The 21,676-nt window shown below is 53.9% G+C and overlaps 4 protein-coding genes across 4 annotated transcripts; 1 reads left to right on the top strand and 3 right to left on the bottom strand.

Annotated features, from left to right (window-relative positions):
- Positions 1-5,591: 5,591 nt before the first annotated feature.
- Positions 5,592-9,410, bottom strand: MYCGRDRAFT_35754 (uncharacterized protein; the record flags this gene model as incomplete). Its single annotated transcript, XM_003855115.1, has 2 exons — positions 5,592-8,072; positions 8,220-9,410. 2 exons carry the CDS (start codon positions 9,408-9,410, stop codon positions 5,592-5,594), a joined length of 3,672 nt encoding a protein of 1,223 aa, XP_003855163.1.
- A 3,418-nt stretch (positions 9,411-12,828) lies between these two features.
- MYCGRDRAFT_99310 (uncharacterized protein) lies at positions 12,829-15,051 on the bottom strand (the record flags this gene model as incomplete). The annotated part of the gene is made up of 2 exons (XM_003855114.1): positions 12,829-13,079; positions 13,140-15,051. 2 exons carry the CDS (start codon positions 15,049-15,051, stop codon positions 12,829-12,831), a joined length of 2,163 nt encoding a protein of 720 aa, XP_003855162.1.
- Positions 15,052-16,212: 1,161 nt separating this feature from the next.
- Positions 16,213-18,654, top strand: MYCGRDRAFT_117771 (Ca2+-modulated nonselective cation channel polycystin; the record flags this gene model as incomplete). The annotated part of the gene is made up of 3 exons (XM_003855259.1): positions 16,213-17,177; positions 17,579-17,612; positions 17,836-18,654. 3 exons carry the CDS (start codon positions 16,213-16,215, stop codon positions 18,574-18,576), a joined length of 1,740 nt encoding a protein of 579 aa, XP_003855307.1.
- Positions 18,655-18,668: 14 nt separating this feature from the next.
- MYCGRDRAFT_69031 (uncharacterized protein) lies at positions 18,669-21,565 on the bottom strand (the record flags this gene model as incomplete). Its single annotated transcript, XM_003855113.1, has 2 exons — positions 18,669-21,251; positions 21,380-21,565. The coding sequence occupies 2 exons, from the start codon at positions 21,563-21,565 to the stop codon at positions 18,669-18,671; spliced, it is 2,769 nt and encodes a 922-aa protein (XP_003855161.1).
- Positions 21,566-21,676: the final 111 nt, after the last annotated feature.

Below are 21,676 nucleotides of genomic sequence, written 5' to 3'. Positions count from 1 at the left end.
GCTAGCTCCTTACCCTTCTTCTTCTATAGTATTAGCTCGGCTAGTCTTACGAATAGTATATATATAAGGACTAGATTACTATACGTATATAACGCGCTCGGCAACGCGATATTACTATAGACTCGGAAGGTTTATAACTATTCCCTTTATAGTATCGTACGGACTAAAGATATAGCTATTCTTATACTATAGTATATAAGAATAGCAAAACTACTAGGACAGCTATTTACTAACCTTATATAGATATAGAGTAGCGAGATTAAGCGTACACGAATTAACTAGTTAATTTACAGCGACGGTAAGGTAAACGGTTGTAAGAATAGCTATTATCTCGCGTTTTTACTAGATAACTAATTCTTAAGTAGGAGGTAAACGCACCCTAAAGTTAACGAAGGCTTTTTATTAGGAAGATCCCATTGCTGGTAGAGCGGTGATTCCGGTGAAAAGCCGAAGGTCCTTGACGGGACGGCTGTCCCATGTTAGTGTCTAACTCTTTCTAGGCGAACAGGGCGTAAGTGGAAGGAGAGATGTGATCGCTATACTGTTCTGGTATGGTGCTGCGGTATAGCGCCCGCTTTATTCCTGCCCCTGTAGGTACCTGTCTCCACCCGACGAGTTTGCAATGGGATGCAGAGCTTATGTGTAGGACTGGATGTGAACAGGAAGAAGAGAAGCGAGGCGCTCTTGGATGAGGTGCTCTCGAACGTCTGGCGCTCATCGGATGTTCGAATCCGTACGGCGTAGTCGATCGCAGCACCCCCGAGAGGCTACAAGGATGGGCCAAGTGACACAGGGGTAAAGACAGGGCTTGCATCCGGCGGGGTGCGGGGTGAAGTCAAATCGCTCAAGGCAACATCCGTCGTCCTGGAGGCATGGAATCCCGCTCAGCGTCCCTACAGCGGGGATCTGTTGCCATGAAGAGCGGTGAGATGCTCATCAGCTGTCTGACTCTGTCGTCGATCGCAACACCCTAGAGAGGCTACGAGGATGGACCAAGTAACAGACGAAAAAAGACAGGGCTTGCATCCGGCGGTGTCCGAAGTTGTGTCACATTCTTCAGAGCTAACGTGTGCAAGGAGGACGTTGATGAGTTTGGGTAGAAGTCTCCTTTGAGCTTCCCCTGATTGAACGGGCAAAGACTGTTACCCTCGAGAACACGCATCAAATCAGGCCGAACGCTAACAAGCTCCACGCAACTCAACTTCCTCCTTTCCATTGCGCTGAACGCAGGAAGATCCGCTCAGGGAGCGTCCCTAGGGTTCGTTGCCATTGACAGGGGAAGAAGGACCGGGCTTGCATGCGGCGGTGTCCGGAGTGATGATAAGTCCCTCAGAGTTACATCGATTGTTCTGGATGCAGGAACCCTCGCCGAGGGAGCGTCCCTACAGCGATGGTCAGTTGCCATGTGCTTTGACATACAATCCATGGCCCGCGACGTCCCGCGTCGTCGAGGTTGTCGTGCAAAGCCTGTGTCAAGAGGGTTCAACCCTGTAAGTTACATGAGGGCAAATTTCACAGTACAGCATCCGTCCGCAAAGGAAGAGCACCTGGCCAGTCCTTGAACCTGGTCACCGGGCCGTCCGGACTCCGAGTCAACGTCAGCCCGCAAGAAAACTCGATCAGTGCCTCAAGAGTGCTCTGATTGAGTTTTCGACGGTGAGCGATCTTCCTGTTCATGTCAGCATTGTTGGTTCTAACTTTGGGCAGAGAGGCCACGCAATCCCAGTCTCTCTTTAAGCACTGCCATCTCCCGCTTCGCCGGGCGGAGCAGTGGTCCATCTTCATAAGCACGCCAGTCACACTCTTCTCTTCCATTTCCCAACACTCCAACGACTTTTCCCGCGGACAACGAAAAAACACGCAACGAACCATCAATTTGAATCAACGCATCGCTTCAACACCAGCCCACACACATAACCATCATGCGCTTCACCGCCGTCGTCGCCGCGATCCTCGGCTGTACCATCTCCATCGCCAGCGCGTGCGACTACGTAGGCCAACAATGCTGCGTCACCAGCGTCACAGACAACAACGGCGTGACCACCTGTCAATCATCAGGGACGTGTCAAGAGTAGGTTTTTGCGACTTGCCGATTTGTTTGCTTGCTTCGTGGGAGTTCCGTTAACAATCTTGAACAGCGACGGCTGGTTTGTGAATTGCTATCCTTGAACCACTACTTCATGGCGTCGACACAGCCTTTGCGAAGGGATGGCCATTGCGCCCTGCATACCGGTACGACAACATCTGAGGACTGTCTTGACGCCGCGAGGTGGGATGGGAGGGGAGCATGAGTTTCGAGAGAGAGCGTTGGAAGAAGATGGAGGTGAAGGTCGAAAGAAGGGATGGTCCGGCTCGAGCTTATTCAAAATATCGTTTGATGGAGGATGGGATGCGGACTGGACCATTCTTGCAGCCGCCGTCCGTCTTTCACGTAGTCGAGAGCAGCGACATGTTAACTTGGTGTCTCTTCCTTGGTCGTCCTGTCCTGATCTGGTTGCCTTGTTTCCACCTTGATCTCGCCTTCTTCTCTGCTCGTCACAATCACGGCTTCCATGATGTGGTCACTCTCTTCTCGTCGCAGTTACACTCTCGAGCGTAGCGTGCAGAATGCAGATTGTCGGGTCCTCGCAGTACGTTGACCTGCAGGTTCAATTCCGAACCGCAAGGAAGTATGAGAGTACCTTGATAGGAGAAACAGAATGTTCCAGTGCTTGTGGCGCGGATGAATGCGTTTCCATCAAAGGTCCAGGAGCCAGATCGAGATGAGGCCCTATCGAGGGAACAAAGGCAAGGTCGTCAGCGTGCTCCTGTGTGCGAGAGCGGTGCCTTCCTGAAGTGATGATGATGATCAACGACAAGACCGCTGCCAATGGCCCTCGATGGCTCTGTAAACGGGTAACAAGAACGTTTCTTTCAGTCAGCGTTGACCATTCACCATGTTTCTGTACACGCAATGTCAACAAGCACTGGTTGCGAAAGCCGGTGGGAAGCAATGCCGTCGATCGTATCAGAGGTCCACATCCGCCAAAAACAATTGCGAATTCTTTTCTCCCTCTTGCTTGCCTTACTGCGATATGCTCTTTTTTGCAGTATGCCTCGCAACGCCGTAGAGTTCAATTATGCCCCTCGTCAAAAGACTGCCCCCTCTCAGAAGCCTAGGAAAACGTCGTCAAGCGACACAACGCCCTTCCCTTCGTACTCAGACGTCGTTGTTGAGATGCATGAGAAGTCGAACTCGAGTACCTTGCTATCGCCCAAGATCAACCCAGGCACGACCACTTGCTTATAGTCCGAGGCTTGTCCATCTGCAGGTGAATCGGTAGAGGTAATCGTCTGCGTGTAGACCGAAACGCCCCCAAACTGGACGGTGAAAGTACAGGTAGCGGTCTCGACGGCGGTTACGGCGAACCAGTAGCTCAGAGTAGCGACTTCGGGAGATCCGTGGCTGGTCATTTGGGATATTGCGGTGATGATGTAGTGGTCATCCGAATTGTACGACGTCAACGACCTTGCTTTGGCGTTAGTGAAGGCCTGGTGCCATGCAGCGAAGGCGATGCTGGAACTCACTCGTACGCCGTTCCACTGTGAGCATATTGTGCGCTTTCGATGTTGTTCCTGACCTGTGGAAAGCCCCCATTCGGTCTGTCCCAGTTGTCCGCCTGAATGTAAGAACCAGTGAAGGAACCATTTTCAAATCCCGGGTTAATGATGATGTTTGTAGAGGCAGCATTCGGCGTCATCGAAGTGGACATTGTTGGCAACACCGTTGCCGAAGACGATGCAGTTGACCTAAACGTTGTCACAGACGATGTTGTAGAATCCATCGTCGTTGAATCTGGTTCTATTGTCGAAGTCGCTTGAGTTGTCGAAGACGACGTCAGAATTTCCGGTATCGTAGAAGAGGTGGTCGAGGCGGAAGTCGAAGCGGTGGACGAAGTGGCGGACGAAGAGACTATCGACAGAGTCGTAGATTCGGCTGCAGACGATTCGGTCGTCAAAGACGTGGATGTAGAATACGAGGCTATGGTTGCTGTTTTTGTAGATGACGGCGTTGGGGACGCCATCGCCGGGCTCTCGTTTGACCCCGTGCTGGAAAGGGCGCTGGATGCCGTCGTTGAGCTAGAATTTGTGACACCAGAAGTGGTTGTGGCGCCGGTCGCTCGAGTGCTCATGGTACCGGTAGTCGTGGTGGCAGTGGTAGCAGTCTTAATGCTCGTGGTGGCGACAGGCTGTCCCATGGTCGAGGTCGACTTGCAACTCGTGTATGCGGTCACAGTCAAGGTCGTGGTCTTCGTCTGCATCATCGTCTTCTCAGGCTGAATGCAATCGCAGACCGTCTTCACGGTATCTTTCTACTTGCGAACAAGGTCCCAAATGTCCCAAAGTCCTTGTGACGTGCGAGGCCTAAGATGAGGCTCTGCAGACTCTGCCATCGGCTTGAGCTCTGCCTCACTTTTGATAGAAGACGGAGGCGGAGTATTGTTGCAACCGCCGACGGTCTTGGTAAACTTTTCCGTGGTCGAGACCGCCGTCATAGTCTTCTCTGGTTTGGGGTAATACTCAGCACACCAGATTCGAGCGGGTGTGTACTGGGCCAAACAGCTCGTAATTCATCCAGGGCTGTCTGAGGCACGAGTTCCGGTCGCGGGTGTTCGACTGTGGTAGTAGATAAGCGGCAGCTCCCTGCGAGACGCAGGAGGCGAGAACGAGAACGTTTCGAAAACGCTTTGCTTGGATGAAAGACGGACAAGAGGAAGGTAGCTCGTGAGGGGACGAGCTCGCTCCAGGGTTGCGCGAGCAGGCTCTTTTGATCGACTTCTACTTCATAGAGTTTTGGCAGCGCGCGGACGGTCGAGACTCTGGTCCGCTCCGGCATGGACTTGAGAGCGTTGGCGATGGCTTGCCAGGGTAGACTTCGCAGCAATGGCCGGCTGAGCAGTGCTGTCTCCATAGAGAGTCCAATTTCGAAGCTCCGCAACTACCCACCACTCGGGAGCATGCTCCCACGAAGGTCCCATCTCTCGCTCGACACAAATTCAGGGCAGCTTTGCGTACGATGGTCTAGATGCGCCTGGTTGAAAGCCGGAGACGCGGGTGCTGCGAGGCTGCAGTAGTGGCCAACAGACCTCCTCGTCCGCTTCCCTAGAAGAGTAAAGTCATCGGGTAGCCTTGCAAAATTCTTTGCCTGCCCGATGCATGTACTCTCTCGGCATGTTGGCACCGTCGGAGTCGCCGTGGTGGCGTTGGGAGTCACTGGCCCGGAGATGGTCGAGTTGATGGTGAGGCAGAAAAGGACGGGAAGTCGAGACGGAAGAAGCGATGGCGCAGTCCCGTCAGTGCCAAGACTCTATGAGCCTGGTCTCTGGGAGTCTCGAGAGTCCTTTGGCCGCATGGCAGGACCATACAATGCTAAGGTATGGGAGATGTCCAACGGCTACACGTCGGATTCATCTATGCTCGCTCCACATACAACACACCCAATAAAAATGCCTCAAAGGGTATCCCAAACCTATACACAAGTCGCAATGCCAGAGGAAAAAAGAAACGCCGTCCATGCCGCTCTCCACTCAATGCCACAACCACGCCCTTCATCACAGCGCAATCAAATCCAAACTCCGAAGATCCGGCGGACTCCTCCGAAACACCACCCTCCCCTTCCCATCCAACGCAGTCCCCTCATTACTCATCCAAATGTTCACCCTCTCCTCCCCTCCCAGCTTGACCGTAGACATCCTCTTCGCCCGCCGAATCTCATCATCACTAACCCCCAACGTATCCCTAGGAATCCACACCACCGGCCGTTTCGCCCTCAGCGCAGAATGCTGAAACGCGAAGCGCACGAGCAAGTCGCGTTCGTCGGGGGTGAGATCTTCCAATTCGTCCGCGTAGCCGGCGAAGAGGACGTCGCCGACGGTCTTTTGGGACTCCGGGTCGTTGGTGTTGTTGGCGTTCTGCGACTTGACGGGTTTGCCGTCGGCGAGGTAGCGCAGGCGAGCGACGGCTTCGGGGCCGACGTGTTTCCACTTCTCCGGGTTGAGAGCGGCGGGCGTGGCTTCCGTTCTATGGTACCAAGCCTTTGCCTTTTCATTCGGAGAAGAAGAGGGTGTCGGATGCACAGCCGAGGGACGACGGTGTTCTTCGATGTTGCGGCGTTCAGAGTCCTCGGCGGCGACGTCCTGGTCGTGTTCGTTGCGTTCCTTCCTCTCGAGCACATCCTGTATGTCTCGAGGGTCCTCGGCTTCTTGCTCTTCCTGCTGTGTCAAAGGCGCGAATTTGCTGGCTTGCGCGCGGGCGAATTCTTCGTCGCGGATGACGGCTTCGTCTTCGAGGGTGATGGGCAGATATTGGAAGAGAGGGTTGAAAGCCGAGTTCATGAGGATTTGGTAGCCAACTGTAGCGACGAGGACCAGGATCATGATGATGCCTTGCGGTAGAGTGACGACCGTGCCGTTCTCGATGGTGGTGAAGAAAATACCAATCAAGCAGACCTCGAGAAAGTACACGCCGACGAAGAGTTGGTTGATGGCGACTGGGAAGAGCAGACCACCGGTGTCGTTCTTGAATTGGTAGACGAAGAGGACGTTGTAGCGATAGACGATCCAGAAAAGGCCGAAGATGAGGAGCATGAACACCAGAATCAGCGGCGACAAAATGGAATAAATAATTCCAATGACGGCAAAGTTGGTGAACGGCGGGAAGAAGGATCCCCATTGGACTCGGTTGAGCTCAGTTTGGCGCTTCCACTTCGCCCGAGCTGTCGAGTCCAGCAGTGGTGCAAGGATGAACCACCCGAAGAGACTGCCGGTCTGTAAGAGATTGCTGGCAGAGTTGGAAAGCGCTTGCACCGTAAGGTAGGTGAAGAAGTAGTTGGACGATTGTGGAAGAGTCTTCCCCAACGTCTCCACCACCTCTCCCGGATTATTGGCAAAGTTGTTGACAAACTCGCTAAAACCAGTGGATAGCGTAACAACGAAGAAGACCTGAATGAACAGAAAGGCAAAGTACCAAGTTTGCACGCCCATCTCTTTTGCATTCCCAGTGGCCACACCTTTCTGCTGAATCATGAGCCGGAAGATAACCGGCACCAATGCCAGGATCAAGGCGAGCAGGAGCGGAGGCAAAATACCTTCGATCGCTGAAATGACCCATTTGGGTGCATCGTTGAGCCACCTGAGCCAAGGCGCGAAGGTAGCCAGTTGGCCAACATTGGATATCAGACCAGTCAGAGCCACAGGAACGGCGTAGAGAATGATAAGCCCAGCGCAGACGAGCAGCACGATAAATGTTCGGAGATATCGTTCCCACCATTTGATGGACATGTTGTCCCAGATGACGTCGTCAGGACTGATTTCGACAATCCGAGGAGCCATTTGCTGTGGGATGTGGTGGCTAAGAGATTGACAACACATGTGCGCAGCAATCTGATGGTTGAATTGGATGAAAGCCGAGTTCATGTAGGGGAATTTGTCCGGGTCGTTCTGGTCCTCCTCGATCTCCAAATTGAGACGAGCCAGCTCGCGTCGTAAATGGTAGATCCGGTCCACTTTCTTTCCAACAAGAGGGAGTGCAGGGAACCAGCCTGGTGAGAACAGGGGTAGTCGCATGGTTTCGCGATCCTTGGGCTCGATGTGGCGGCGCCAGTATGGCTCTTCGTCTTGGTCTTCATCCCATTCCTCGTCGAAGGCGCAGTCGTATTCTTCGTCTGTGGACTTCACATCTTTCTTCTTCCGATCTTTCTGCTTGTCCTCGGAGTGAGACTTTTCTCCATGGTGAAGCGGGAAGCCGTCTTCTCCCTCAGCTTGATGAGGCTGGGGGGATGGCACGACCAGGTTGTTATCTTGGTTCTTGAGGAAATTCCATGGCTTACGGTGTGCTTTCTGCGCTTGCGGCTTTTCGGTCTCCATGGTCGACCGCGGTTCATCTGCAGACGGACGGGTCATACGAATATGCGGGCCGCCGAGAGTGTCGTCGCTGTTGGACGAATTCCTACCTCGAGCGTCTGCGATGGCAGATGAGTCATTTCGAGGGCGTGCCTGCATTTGACTCCGCTCATTGTTCGCTCCATCCAGCTGCTGCTTAGCAGTCTGTCCAGGCTTGCGTAGGCCAGTGAGTCCATCCGCGCGTAGATTCTGGTTAGATCGTTGAGCCGCAGGTGAATCATACAAGCTGTCGTCCACGACGAATCCGCCGCCAATACCGCCGGTGTTAAGGACGTCAACGTTGCGATTCAAATCGGTTCCAGCTTTATGCAGAGTCGTGTCAAAATCTCCCACCACTCGTCCACCGAACTTGGTAACTCCTTTGCCAAAATTGCCAATCCCTTGGCCGACTTTACCAGCAAATCCGCGAGGTTTGTGTCCAGGACTGGTGTAATTATCCTCCTGTCGATCGTCCTCGTCGAGAATATCCTGCATGCCATGTTGGGTCTCGTGATGGGCTCCAGCGCTGACGCCCTGACCTTCAGCCAGTCGTTCTGCTGCAGCATCCTCATCTGCCTTGTCCTGCTTCAATTGTTCCTTGCTCTTCGTCCTGTAACCCTCCTTCTTAGCCCGTTTCTTCTCAGCTTCGGCATGCTTTTCCCGACACTTCTTGATCAAATTCGTCTCCGCGTTTTCCAAGCTCTTAGCAATAGACTCGCGGTCGCTGACCTTTTCGGCCAATGCATCGTAATTTCGATTGATCCAGATGTTGCGAATGCCACCGGGAAAGACGTCGTACAGACCCGAGAGCGCCTCGAGCGTCAGCCATTTGCGTGGAATGCCAGTAACAAGCACGGTGGTGGCTGAAGCGCGAATTCTGTGCTGCGGGCTTGTCAGGTAGGCCTGTCGGACGCGGATGTATCCTCGAAGTTCCATGAACACGACATAGCAGAGCCAGCCAATGAAGATGATTGCTAAGACCAGATGTGTCCACAATCGGTCTCCTTTGGTAGCAATGATATTTGCCACGGTCAGCTTGTCCAGTCCTTGCAAGCCATTCCCACCACTGTTGTTGATAGGAAGCAGTACAGGTAGACAGAGTATGGCCATGGGAAAGAAGATCTTCAAGAGCATGCGAAGGTAGCGGAGGAAGAAATATGCATCGAGACCACATTTTTGGATGAGGGTCAGGTTGGAGGTGGTCCACAGAGGGTAGATCCAGCCGATGATACCTCCCGGTGGAGGTGGGACCCGCTCTCGTTCCGGGACGAGATATGACTTGGGTCGATAGATTCTGGTGAGCTTCAATCGGAGGATGGTGAAGATGAGAGTCTGGCCACCGAGGGATGCGAACGAAACGGCCAGCGCGGCGACCAGCGCCCCGATGGTGGTGGGTGAGGAACCTTCGACAGATCGCGGACAGTTGAAGATTTGCAAGAACCAGTTGGTCTCGGTGCAACTGGACGAGGGAGTGGTAGCCCCAGGATCCATGCTTGCTGCGGCCTCTTAGTCTCGACAGAAATACAAAGTGATGTAGATGTCTGCGGTAGTATATGCTCAAGTGGTAAACGGGCGGGCAGGCAAGGTAGGTGCTATCTTTCTCTCGTACTGAAGGGTCCCGAAATCACCGACATGGCAGCAATGGCTCGTAGGGAAGAAGGAATCTCAGGAGTGAATGATACCGTAGGACTGATTGTTTGCACCACAATGTGCACGGTAGGATGCGCTGTCGCAAGATGGAAGAAGACAATCAATTGAGAGCAGGAAGATGAGGTCGAAATGTTGGCTCGCTTGTCGCGAACCCTGTCCTATCCCAGCACCACCACGTTGCTGGCACTTGGCGGACGCGATGTTGATCCGACGATCGATCACAGAAGGAAAGAATTGCCCGATGCTCTGCCGTTAGTGGCGCTTGAATGTCAGGTCAGCCGCGTGGAATGGATGGCGCTTAGAATGGATGGCATGTATGTGTCCATCAATATATTGATGTGTTCTTCCTTCAATGGAAATGGTCTCGTCAACAAGATCAAGAGTGGGATGTCCAACTCCGAGTAAGCCTCAGTAAGGCAATCGCGATTCCGGGAAGAGTCTCCATTGTTCATGGATGGCCCCTGTTGGAAGCGAGATCACGATGAACGACAGCACTGACGTCTGCCACGCTCAGATCTTGTGCAGGCCATGAGGTACCGCCAAGCTTTCCGTCACCATTGTATTTTCAACCTCACCTCCTTTACTCGCGAGAAGCAAGTCCTACGGGTCAAAACGACCAAGTTTACGGGCGGCTCTCGTGTAGCACGCATCACAGCCGCCATGAGGGTCAGCAAGAGCTATTCGATACGGAGAGCACTTTCTCTGCCACACGATCCACACCGATCGAGCAGTCTTGTTGCGTTCAGCCGCGAACTTGAGTTCTCATGGGTAACAATCTCGGACTATGTAAGTGATTGTGCCTTCAGCATCGACATTGGTCGAGCATTGCGAAGTCTTCGTCCTGATTACAGGCCTCATGGTATCTTCCAAAGAAAGCCAAACAGAAGTCTAGGCCGGCCATCCACGCAGGGCAGATCTCATTCGGATTCTCTGGAGATGCTGGCCATGGACTTCTTCGCTAGAGAGCTTTGTTCCTCAAGGCGTCGAATTTACAGCAGCTAAACCAGCAAGCAGAGGTAACAACACTAGCTCTGAGCCTTACACATGATGAGCCTCGTAAGGGGCAACATTCATGTGTGAGATCTTACAGCCCTTTACGGAGGCGAATTTGCGTCTCGCGCGGCAATGGGAGGGACATATTCGCTTCAGGATCCGGCAACAAGGGCTCACCGGTGCTTTCGGCCTTCGCTGCTCAATTAATCTGCTCACCTCTACACACGCACTCGATGCCGAAGAGCAAATAAGAGATCGACCGTCGCCAAGGGCCAGCAAGCCGGAGAAGTATGGCCAGCAATTGCACATGACTGTGCTGAGTATTCACGCAACGCATGTGCGTTGTGGTCAATGCTCAACTATTCTCGAAGGACCTTTACTTGCCACCCATTCTTTAATCAACCTTCCACACTTCTTCCTTACCTTACCACTCACTTCACGACAGCTCACTCCTTAGCGACAATTGCTCAGTGCGTCGCTTGAACAAGCAGCATCGCGAAGCAAGCGGAGCACATGCAATCAAGCCAGAAAGGTCTGTCAAACTTCAGTGCAATCCTTTCACGAAGTCACAAACAACAGCCGGGACTATAACTGGGCTTCGTCACCCTTTCGCTCAATCGAAGCAGGCCACCACGATAAACCATATACACAGCAACAAATACATTCGGCAGCCTTCAGCTGATTATGGAGATCCTCAAATGTCTCATCATCGCTCTGGCCACTCTCACTTGGACAGCGTACTCCTGCCCTGGGCCTCACTCCGCAAATTACACTCACGCCGAATTTGGCCACCACCTCGCCCGTCGCTGGTATGGCGTCAAACCTATTGCCGAACCATTGCAGGCTCCATACAACTACCCCTGGCCCGCCACTTGTGGCTATCCGAATGCGCTGCAGCCAGTCCGATACTGCTTCAAAGACAAGCGCTCAGCCGACAACCTCGAAGAGCCCCTCAATCTCGCGATTGCATACTGGGGTGAGGCGATGCGAGTCTCGGCGATGAAGATCATTCTCGACCCGGGCACTAAAGGGAACAAACACAACTATTGCGCCTCGCCAGGGGTAGCCACCGACGCTCTGATGATTTCCGACGAAACCATAGACGGCAACGACGCGCACAATGCTGCCTGCCGAACCGAAGCTAGCGTCGGGTATCATTACACCCCAAGCAATCAGTTCGCTGCTCCGCACCGACACGTTATGCACGTCTGTGCGTTCCAACCATGGATTCCAAGGCTTCACAAGGAGTTCGCAGCGAGAGAAATTGCACATGAGTTCGGTACGAGAAATTCCTACAATTCCCCCAGACTTTGCACTCAGTTTGACAGACTGACGCTAACGGATCATACCATCAGGGCACGTTCTTGGTCTGGATCACGAGCACCAACGGCCTGACCGCGACAACTTCCTCAAGTACAGCTGCAGAAGCCTCAGAGGTTACCCAGCCGCGAAAATGGCAGTAGCCAAGGATGAAAAGGCCATGTTCGGTGAGATGGACATGGAGGAAAGAATGGCCTTGGTGTACGTCCTACTGTTCCTCATCATCCCGCCAAACGCTCTCCACTTCGACGACCACTGACCAACATCGTAGCTGCAACGATCAAATGTACGCCGAAGCCTACTTCGGGGGAGCCATGTCTTTCCTGAAGCGAGTCCCCGAATTGACGCATGGTATCCTTGGTGTGCTAGCCGCCGAACGCGAACACAGCGCCGCATACGACTACGACAGCATCATGAATTACGACTCGTACGCAGGTGGATTCCCCAATGAAAGACCGATCACGCGCAAAGATGGCGTGAACGGCGGAAGCCTGTGGATGGGAGGAGGCATCAATGGGGACCTAGCACTGACGAAAGTTTCGGCGGGCGATGTGGCGAGGATCGCGCAGCTGTACCCATCCGGGACAGAGGAGAACAAGGATGCGCAGAATGGGGTGGGCTGGCAGACGGCGACGGAGGTGAAGATCCGAGGCGTCGTGGTCGGGGTGAAGGAGGGTTCGTTGAGGCCCAGAAATGAGCTTTGAGTTGGCCGGCACCCCGAGTGATGGGCGGTATGGCTGGCGGGTGAAGAAGTGGTTTTTTCCTTCCTGAATGCTGCGGCGTTTGCGAGCTCGAACGACACGTTTTCAAAGAATGCTTCTTCTAGTCGACATCGCGAACACTACCAGCGCTGAAGAACGTCGCCTTTCGGAATACGTTCATGCACCTTGAAAATGCATACCCACTATACTTCACTCCTATCGCCATACAGCTCATCCCCTCTTCCTCACGAGAACCACCCCTTCTTCTCCTTCTTCGCCGCCTCCTCCGCTTCCGAATCCGTATCCGTATCCGTCTCGCTCTCCTCATCTTCACTCCCATCCGTGCCACTCTCATAATCACTCTCCTCCTCCTCCAACTTCTTCCTCAATTTCTCATTCCTTCTCGGATGCGCGTGACCATGAGAGTGACCATGATCGTGAGACTTGCTCTCCGTGGGTTTACCCTGCAATGCGGCCATTTGGCCGGCGATGGTATCTAGTCCTTCGTCAGTGTTGTGCTTGGCGGGATAGGGTGGTGGTGGTGAGAGCAGCATACCTTCATCCGGCTCCGAAATTTCATCCTCCCGATCTCCCTCGGCAAGTTTACTCGCGTCCTCGATATTCATCACCGCGTCTTCCGTACGATCGAAACCGACATAACTATCACAAATCAAATGCATTTGGAATTTATACTCTCCGACCTGCGGCGGCGCGGCAAAGGTCATCTTCAGTGTAACCACCGCAAATGTAGGCTTGCCGTCCGCATCGAAAGCCTTCTTGTCAAACGTCGTGAATTTGAACGGTGGGACGGCGATTTTGCCCTGTCGATGGTCGGCGAGGAAGAGGTACCAGTGCGGGGCGCGGTCGCGGGCGAAGTATGGTGCATGAGCGAGGGGCACGTCGAATTTCTCGGGTTCGACTTTTTGCGCGTTGAGGTCGCTTTCGGCGGGGTCCGGGTCGAGGAGGTCATCTGGGTTGACGGGTGGGATGGCGGAGGCGGGAGTACCGGGTGGGATGAAGCGGGCTTTGACGACGAAGTTGACGAGGGAGGATGGAGTGAGGAGTTTTTCGCCTTGGACTTTGAAGAAGGTCTTTTCGATTTGGAGGTAAGGAAGTTGGCGGGCAACGGACTCGGCGAGTTTGAGGTGCGAGGTGGGGAGGCCGGCTGCGCTGGCGAGGGATTGGCGTTGTTCGGTGGGAAGAGCCATGAAGGATTGGATGGTCATGTGATTGCTGCCGCTGTTTGCAGAGGACTCAATTTGACGGACAATGCTCGGAGTAAAGTGTGGCAGTTGAAGGAGTGGTGATCGACCGGCTTTGGTTGGTGGGATGGCTTGAATCAGACTTTGGTTGAGGTGGAAGGTGGAAAGGAGTGATGTGGTCATGCCAAAGGACTGGCAGATGGTGACGAAGGCCTCCTCCATTCGCAGTGCGGTGGGTGGGAGCTCGAACTTTTCGGCCTCCAGTGTGGTGTCGTCCAAATCGAGTCGTGTGAGATATGCCCAGAGCAGAGCGAGTGTCTTTCTGCGAACGGGATCCTCGAGCTCTCGCAGTTTCTTGATATCCTTGGGTCGCATGACGGAGTTGACATATTCTGAAGATGACAATTTCTTCTCAGCCGTGCTGAGCCCGCTGTCTGCCTTGGAGCCGTGAAGAATCTCCTTGAACTCTGATGCAGTCGCGACAGCGGCGAGGACATCACCACCTTCCATCGGATCCTGATACTCGCGAAACATGTCACCAGCAGTCGTCGTGAGAATGCCCTCCTTGGTCAATCTCTGCATGCCGTACCACCACTTGCCAATCAGGTATGGAAGACCAATTCCCAGTACCAATCCATACACAGCCAGCACGTACTTTCCAGCTCCACCCGCGACGAGGAATTGCGGTAGAGCGATTCCAAAACTGGTGCTTTGCTTGCCGTCTGGGTTTCCATATTGAATAAAGTTGTTCCGAATCTCCTCATCCGTCAACGCCTTGTATGCTTTTACAATCTCCACCCACTCATCGTTGACCGTCTCCATCGTCTGATTCAGCGCTTCATTCGGTCTTCGCTTATCGGGATGCATGGTGGTTGACAGTCTCCTGTACCGCGAGTTGATCTGCTTCTCGGTGGCTGACATGGATATGTCGAGAATCTCATAGGGATTCCAGATCACAGGCGCCGTTCGCACAGTAATGTACATGAGGTAGGCCATGTATGCGATTGTGACCCATCCTATCGCGGCGACTATCGTCCTCTTCAGTCGCAGCTCCTTCCGCTTTTGCTTTGTGCGCTGGGCATTAATTATGTCGGCGTGCTCGGGCTTGAAGTCGGAGTTGATGTGTCCGGCTTTTCGGAGTTGCGATACGTCGGCGGTGGGCTTAAGGAGGGAGTATGTGAGAGGAATGGTGACGAGCGAGCTCATCGTCAGGACGAAGAAGGGAAAGAATTGCGCGTCCGCATCGTAGTTGTATTCGTTCGACATGGTCGCTGGCGGTCTCCTGGGTCAGGGCGGACGTCGTGTCCTGAAGGGTGGGATGGACTGTCGCGCAGTCTTGGAGTTGAGATCGATCGTTCAGAGTCTCAGATCCAATCCACAAAATTTCCCAATCAAAGGAGTGTCGAGTGTGTGTGGATGGATGAGGTCGAGAATGGGGAATTTCCTCCTTCAAGATTCTTTGTGACGTTTCTTGAGATGCCACCTCGCCAGAGTCTCGCATTGCAAGGATTCCCAGATGGGACTAGTCTCAAACTTTGTCTCTCGAAATACATCCATCGATGGCATCCCACTCCTGATCTCCTCAAACATCTTCATCTCCTCAACTCTTGGACATGCTGAAATATCATCGAGACATTCTTCGAGACTCCTTCACAGCATCATCATCATCGATCGTGACAATTCCTCCGAGACTAGTGTCGACGCCGCCCTGGTCGCGTGCAGCCGTCTCTCATGTGACGTCCGGCAGCGGCTGGAAACGGACGACCGCAGGCTCAGGGCAGTCAGTGTTGGCCAAGTGATCCATGGCGGCAAAGGAGAATCTCACTTCCAGAACAATCTCTCGCGTGGTGTGTTGCACCCGCGTTGATCACTTGGCGGTGGTCAGCCTTGTGTTCGTTGGAGGATGAGAACATGAGGATAAGAACATCGAGACTCCATCGCAGAAGGTCAGCTAACGAGATCGATCACATACGGCCGAAAGACTGCGGTATGGAGGGAGATGCTGGAAAGAATGGCAGCTTCCCTGCTCCTGGCGACGTCAAGGCCCGTTGCGCCTGCCGCACCTCCCCGCATCGCTTCGAACCACATCAACACGAAACGTGTTGTCTTCACAAACGCTGCCACCGACAAGATTACTGTCTTGCACGGTGGTATTGAGGCGTCGAGCCATGTGAGACTTCATCAAACAGAAAAGGTCATTCTCCCGGGACCGGTGTATATCACTCATCCGCAGCCATCTCCCTGCCCGGTCAAATACAGCATCACTTTCTTTACCTTTCCTCAGCTACTGGCTAGCTTCACGTCACCTGCACAAGGTCATCTGCCATTGACAGTATTTCTTTACATTGCTTCTCACTCTTTGATATTTCTGACATCCAACCCTCATTCACCGACATAACAGCAGCGCATTGACAGCATTCGCCCAGAATGTCCGATTCCATTTGCATCATCACTCCGACTCCAGCAACAGCATTCCACTCCTCCGAGCAATGGGAGCATGTTCCATTGTCGCCGAGGCTCAGCGAGAAGAACTTGAGTGATTTCAACGCGGTACTGGCGACTCTGTCAATCAAGAACAATGGCTCTTCGTTCACCTCGCATACACCTTCCGACTCCTCCTCTGACAGCGAGTCCAATCACCGGCTACACACGAGCTCGAAGAAGGTCTGTGTCCGCGAGGATCTCAACACGTTTCGGAAGATAGCTCCACGCCGCCTGCTGAAGCCCAAGCCGATTGATGTGCCCGATATTGCTGGGTCAAAAGCAAAGTGGAGAAAGCCGGATACGCCTGCTCCCTGGCATGTTGCTGAAGCAGACGGCAATGCCGAGCTTAGATCACGTACGCCTTCGGATCTCGAATCTCCACCACAAACTGCGATACCGCTTCGCCGCTCGCCGCTCGTGCCACCATCACCTTTCCGATCAGGCAAAATCACGATCAAGCGCAAACGCAGCATCGACTCCGCCGTGGACAATCCTCTCTCCAGCCTCGCAGACTCGTCGGACACCAAGTCTCCCTCATCTAACCATCGACTCGACGCCCGTTCCAAAATCCGACCCACCTTCCGTCATGAACCCGCAACAGGAATAATCGCAGTCCGACGACTCAGCCAACTCGCAACGCCACGACCACGCTCCTTACCAATGAGTCCTCGCTCCGCACCAGCCTCCACTGCCCTCCATTCAAACAACTCCACCACCACCTGGCGCGACCGATCAGGATCCCTCACACCGAAACCCGGCCCATCCATCCTGATGCGATCATTCGCCTACGACGATCTCAGAAGCCTAGTCGACGAGCCTCCATCGATGACACCTTCCTCCTGGCCGCCTGTTGAAGAGAGCTCACTGTTGCGGACTCCGGTGATTGAGCAGACGAGGCCACTGAGGACGTACGTGGATCACGTGAGAAACCAGCGTGGGATGGCGGCTGTCCAAAGAAGGATGCCAGTGGAGGAGGATGGAGAGGTCGACGATCTTGAGGCGTTGCAACCGCGGAGGTCGAGTTTCTGATGAGGTTGTCGCCGGTATTTAGCGACCGCTATTGGAGAAAGCGCCATTCCGCGAGCACGTCGCATCTCTTCGACGTCCCGAGGCTTGTTCGAGATGGGACTTGAAGTCAGATGGTGGAAAAGTCGTCCTACGAGCAGCGGCCATGTCTGGACCGACTTGCTCTCTTCTCAATTTAGCCGGATCGGGCAGGTGCACGGCGCTACTTCGGAGACTCAAGGCAAAATCGACAGACAACCACGGACGCAGCGCTATTCCAGCGCATCTTGGACTTTATGTACAGGCAGAGAAAGTCTCATGCAGCTCTAGGGCGTGCTGTATGTATTCCGCCATGGTTTCGCGCTTTGGCCGGCCCAAAAGACATAAAAGCGTTGTGTTCCAAGAATCTGGAATTCCAAGATTATTACCCACATCGCGACCCCATTTCCCCTCATTATTGTCCCCACAATCGCCCCGGACTCCGCCATCAAGGTCAACGACCGACTTCTACCTTGACAATCGACTTACACCTTTCCAATGCCACCAGAACGACGCTCACAGCCCAGCTCCTGCTCCAATCCACCTGGCAGCTATCCGGCAACTCAGCACGTGCATCAAACAACCACACCCAACACCATGGAGCGCACAGCAACAACAACAACAACGGCTCTATCCTCACCTCCTACAAGCACCACAGACTTCCTCTACACTCTCCCCTCCCTCGCCTCCCTCTCCACCCTCCCACCCTCCACCCTCAAATCTCTCAAACTCCGCCTCGAGCAATACCGGCACCAAATCCTCCACCTCCAAAATTCCGCCTCTCCACTCCTCAAACTCCCGCCCGAACTGCGGAATCGAATCTTCCTGTACGTCATGCACGCTTCCCTTTCTCACCGCCGCAACGCCTCCCCACGGCCGTCCAACTCTGCTGCCCTGTTCGCACAACCGGAATTCTTCAGGACGTGTAGGCAGATCTGGAGGGAATGTGCGGGGGTTTGGGTGGGGGAGGTTTTGGTGTGGGAGGAGGTCGTACTTGCTCGACCAGACCATGAGTCAGCGGATGATGGTCTACGGAAGGATGACCGGCCGAAGTGGAGGACCCTGGGAAGGGAGGAGGTGAGGGAACTGTGCGTGGCGAAGTCGGAAAGGGGACGCAGAACACTAGTCGTGCAGGCGAGTTTTTGCGGGCTGGACAAGACGAGGAGAGGGCAGGAGGAGAGTTTGGGGGTTTGTGAACGGAGAGGGGTGGTGTCGATCAGAGGTGGCGAGGCAGGGGTCGGGTTGAGGTGGTGGGTGTGGTGAACGTTTCAATGGATCCGTAGATTCGATGTTCCACATTCAAAAGGCCTTCCGGCCAGAAATCCTGTGCTGTAGACCCTTCTCTTTCCTCTCCATCAAGACCAAACCAGCTTCTTCAACGAATATCCCAACGACTCAATATACGTCGTACTCTTCCTCGCGTCCGCCGCCGACAACACATCCCTCTCCTCCACCTCCAACCCCTCACTCTCCACTTCTCCACCTCGATCTTTCCGCGCCGCTTTCTCCCACGTCTTCCGAATCTCCTCGCAAATATGCCGCACCAGCTCTCCCTCGCTCATATCCTCCTCCGTACCCCACCCCTTAACCGCCGACGCTTTAGCCGGTAAGGCCTTGAACGCCAACAACACTTCATTCGCTTTCCCACTCTTCTTCTCAGCTTCCTCTTGACTCGGTCCTTCACTAACCGACAAACTCCTCGTATTCGTCCTCACCACGCTCCCTCCACTTTGCGAATACTTCACCGCAAACCCCACATTCCTACTCTCATCCAAATGCGCCTCTCCCAATGTACTAGTAATATACGTCCCCCTCCACAACGCTTTGAGATCCAGCATTTCCACCCGTTCAAAACTCCCCACCTTCTCCGTCTCCCAGTCGAAACGACAAAAGTACAGTGCCGCATCCGTGAGTAGGAGGACACATTCTTCCATCGGCAGGGTTCGCAGGGAATTCGATTGGCGAGGACAACTCAGCGTCCAGCCGGAGAGGAAGTCTTCCTTGGGGTCTTCGAGGACGATTTTGATGCACGTGTCGATGGCGTTTTGTCGTACGCTCCGCATGTCGAGGGCGTAGTCTTGGCTCATCATGTCTGTTTCGAATTCTTCGAAGACGAGTGGGCCCGCGTTGCCGAGGAGGTAGTCGATGTTTGTTTGTAGGAAGTAGTCGCCGAAGATGTTGTTGTAGTACCTATTCAGCGTGAGACTAAAGTCCGATAATGCGCCTGTCCAATTTCGTTTCCGGGTACGGGTGAAGTCGCCTTTCAGAGCGGACGTGCCGGCGTATTGCTTGCTAATGGCATCGCCGTTGTCGGCCCAGAGTGTGTTGAACCATTGCGTGCCCATGTCGGTTTTGAGGTCTATGGACAAGTCCAGTTCGGCGAGTTGTTGCTGCAATGCCCAGCCTGCGACGGCGGATTGCACGACGTTCGTGCGGTCGAGGCAGTCCATGCAATTCGTGCGCAAAACGCCGGATTGTTTGCGGGTAGGTTGGGAGTTCTGGCGTTCGTTCCAGCAAAAGGAGTGTAGAGAGGGTTCGAGGGTTGACATCAGGAGGGAGACGTTTTCGAATTTCATGCCCTTGCAGGCGGAGTGGAAGTCGAACCATTCGAATCCCAACGGGCGGGAGTCGATGCCGCCGGAGGTGTTGAGGAGTTCGGCGTGGTGCTGGTATTTCTCGCCGATGACGACTTCGGTGCCGTGTTTGTCGACGAGAGAGGCGGCGTAGCAGCGGCCGTAGCGTTGGGAGAGGAAGGCGAAGTGTTTGCGGAAAGCGGTTTGGTTGGTTGCTTCGGAGCCGAAGAGGACGGGGAGAGGTTTGAAGCTGTAGGGGCTTTGGGAAAAGAAGAGGGGCATGGAGCCGCGGACTTGGACGAGGGAAAAGGTCTTTTCTGAGGGGTTCCAGGATTTTGAGGAGAGAATCTGCTCGGTTTCGACGTTGTTTGCGACATAGCCTTCGTCGTCGATGCCTCGTCTTAGATATCGTAGCCCGGCTCGTTTGATCGAACGTCGGCTGATGAGGGTGAGGAGGAGTTCGTGTGAGTTGGAGTCTAGTGGCTGAGAAGGCTTTTCAAATGCTTCATCGAGGCCGTCTGTGGATTGTGGTTCCTTCTCGTGCACCGTATCCTTCTCGGAGCCAGTCTTGCGAGCGATGGAAAAATTACGCTGACCAACGAAGCCCTGGATCAACGGCAGAGCTAAAGCGTCGTGGCCAGCATCTGTGAAAGGTTTCAACAGATGGCTGTTCCAGAAGAAAAGACTGTCGAATCGTTTCCAGAGTGGCACCGACGAGCTGTTGCTGTCATGCTGCGACAGCATCGTTGAAAGATTGTGCTCGTAGGAGAAGTAGAACCCGCCAGAGCTGAAGTAAAGCCGTGCACTTCGCAGAATCCGAGGTGTGAGTCGTTCGATGGTCGTCCTCTTTTTGATCCCCGACTTCGAAAATTCCTGTCCGGAAGCCTTGTCATCTCGTCCAGACTCGCCACTAGGCCTTGGACTTGCCTCTGCTGATTTGTCGTCTGGCAGTGCTTCCAACTCTTGTGATTCCTGCTCCCTCGTCAGACCCTGACTTCGTCTCGCGTTCGCCTGTCCACCATTCTTGCTGAACCACTTTGTTGCAAAACGTCCATAGTTGCCCTTTCCTTGCACCACATCTTTTACAAAAGTTGTACTCTGCTTTGCAATACCCGTCTTCGGTACCTCTAGAGCTGCCGCCTCATCTTCTGGCTTCGATTGGGGTGCATTATCATCGTCACTTCCGATCGAGGACGTCTCCGCATCCTCGCCAACATCGCTGACATCTGTGTCTTCCAGCTCTCCTGCTTTTGTGTTCTGTTTCAAAGCTCCCTGTGCGGAAGATATAGCCCGTTGTGCTTCAGCTCTGGAAGCGAGCGGGATTAAGGTGACATCGCGGATTGTGAATACGGGCTTGTCCCAGAGCTGTGCGACCTCTTCGCGCTTCGTGATAGAGATAAGGTACGATGATGAGACGAGGTTGAGTAGACCTGGAGGCCGGCGAGATCAGCAGCGATCGGTTATACAGATTCGCTATTGGAGTGCCTACCAACGATTCCGTGTACCTCTAGCGCCCTCTCATCGCCGTCGTCCTGCTTTGTGGCGGAGGATACCGTGTTCGTGCCATAGTCGATCCTGAATCCTTTGCTGTTGGATTCTGCGCCTCGGTTTCCTACTGGGAGAAGGAAGACACCATCAACCGCTGCGAAGATCAGAAGTTTCCTCGCCAGTCCTGGCATCTTGGAGTGTGGTCGATCGTGAGGGAGAGGAAGTTGTAAGTGGGAGATGTTCGTGAGATATCTGGGCTTTGTGACGTAGCCATGAAGATTGTCACATGGGACCTCTAGGGC

The sequence above is a fragment of the Zymoseptoria tritici genome, chromosome 2 (assembly GCF_000219625.1).
Source record: "Zymoseptoria tritici IPO323 chromosome 2, whole genome shotgun sequence".
Classification (NCBI taxonomy): Eukaryota; Fungi; Ascomycota; class Dothideomycetes; order Mycosphaerellales; family Mycosphaerellaceae; genus Zymoseptoria; species Zymoseptoria tritici.
Note: the sequence above shows the minus strand (reverse complement) of the source record. Positions and strands in the feature narration are given on the sequence as shown.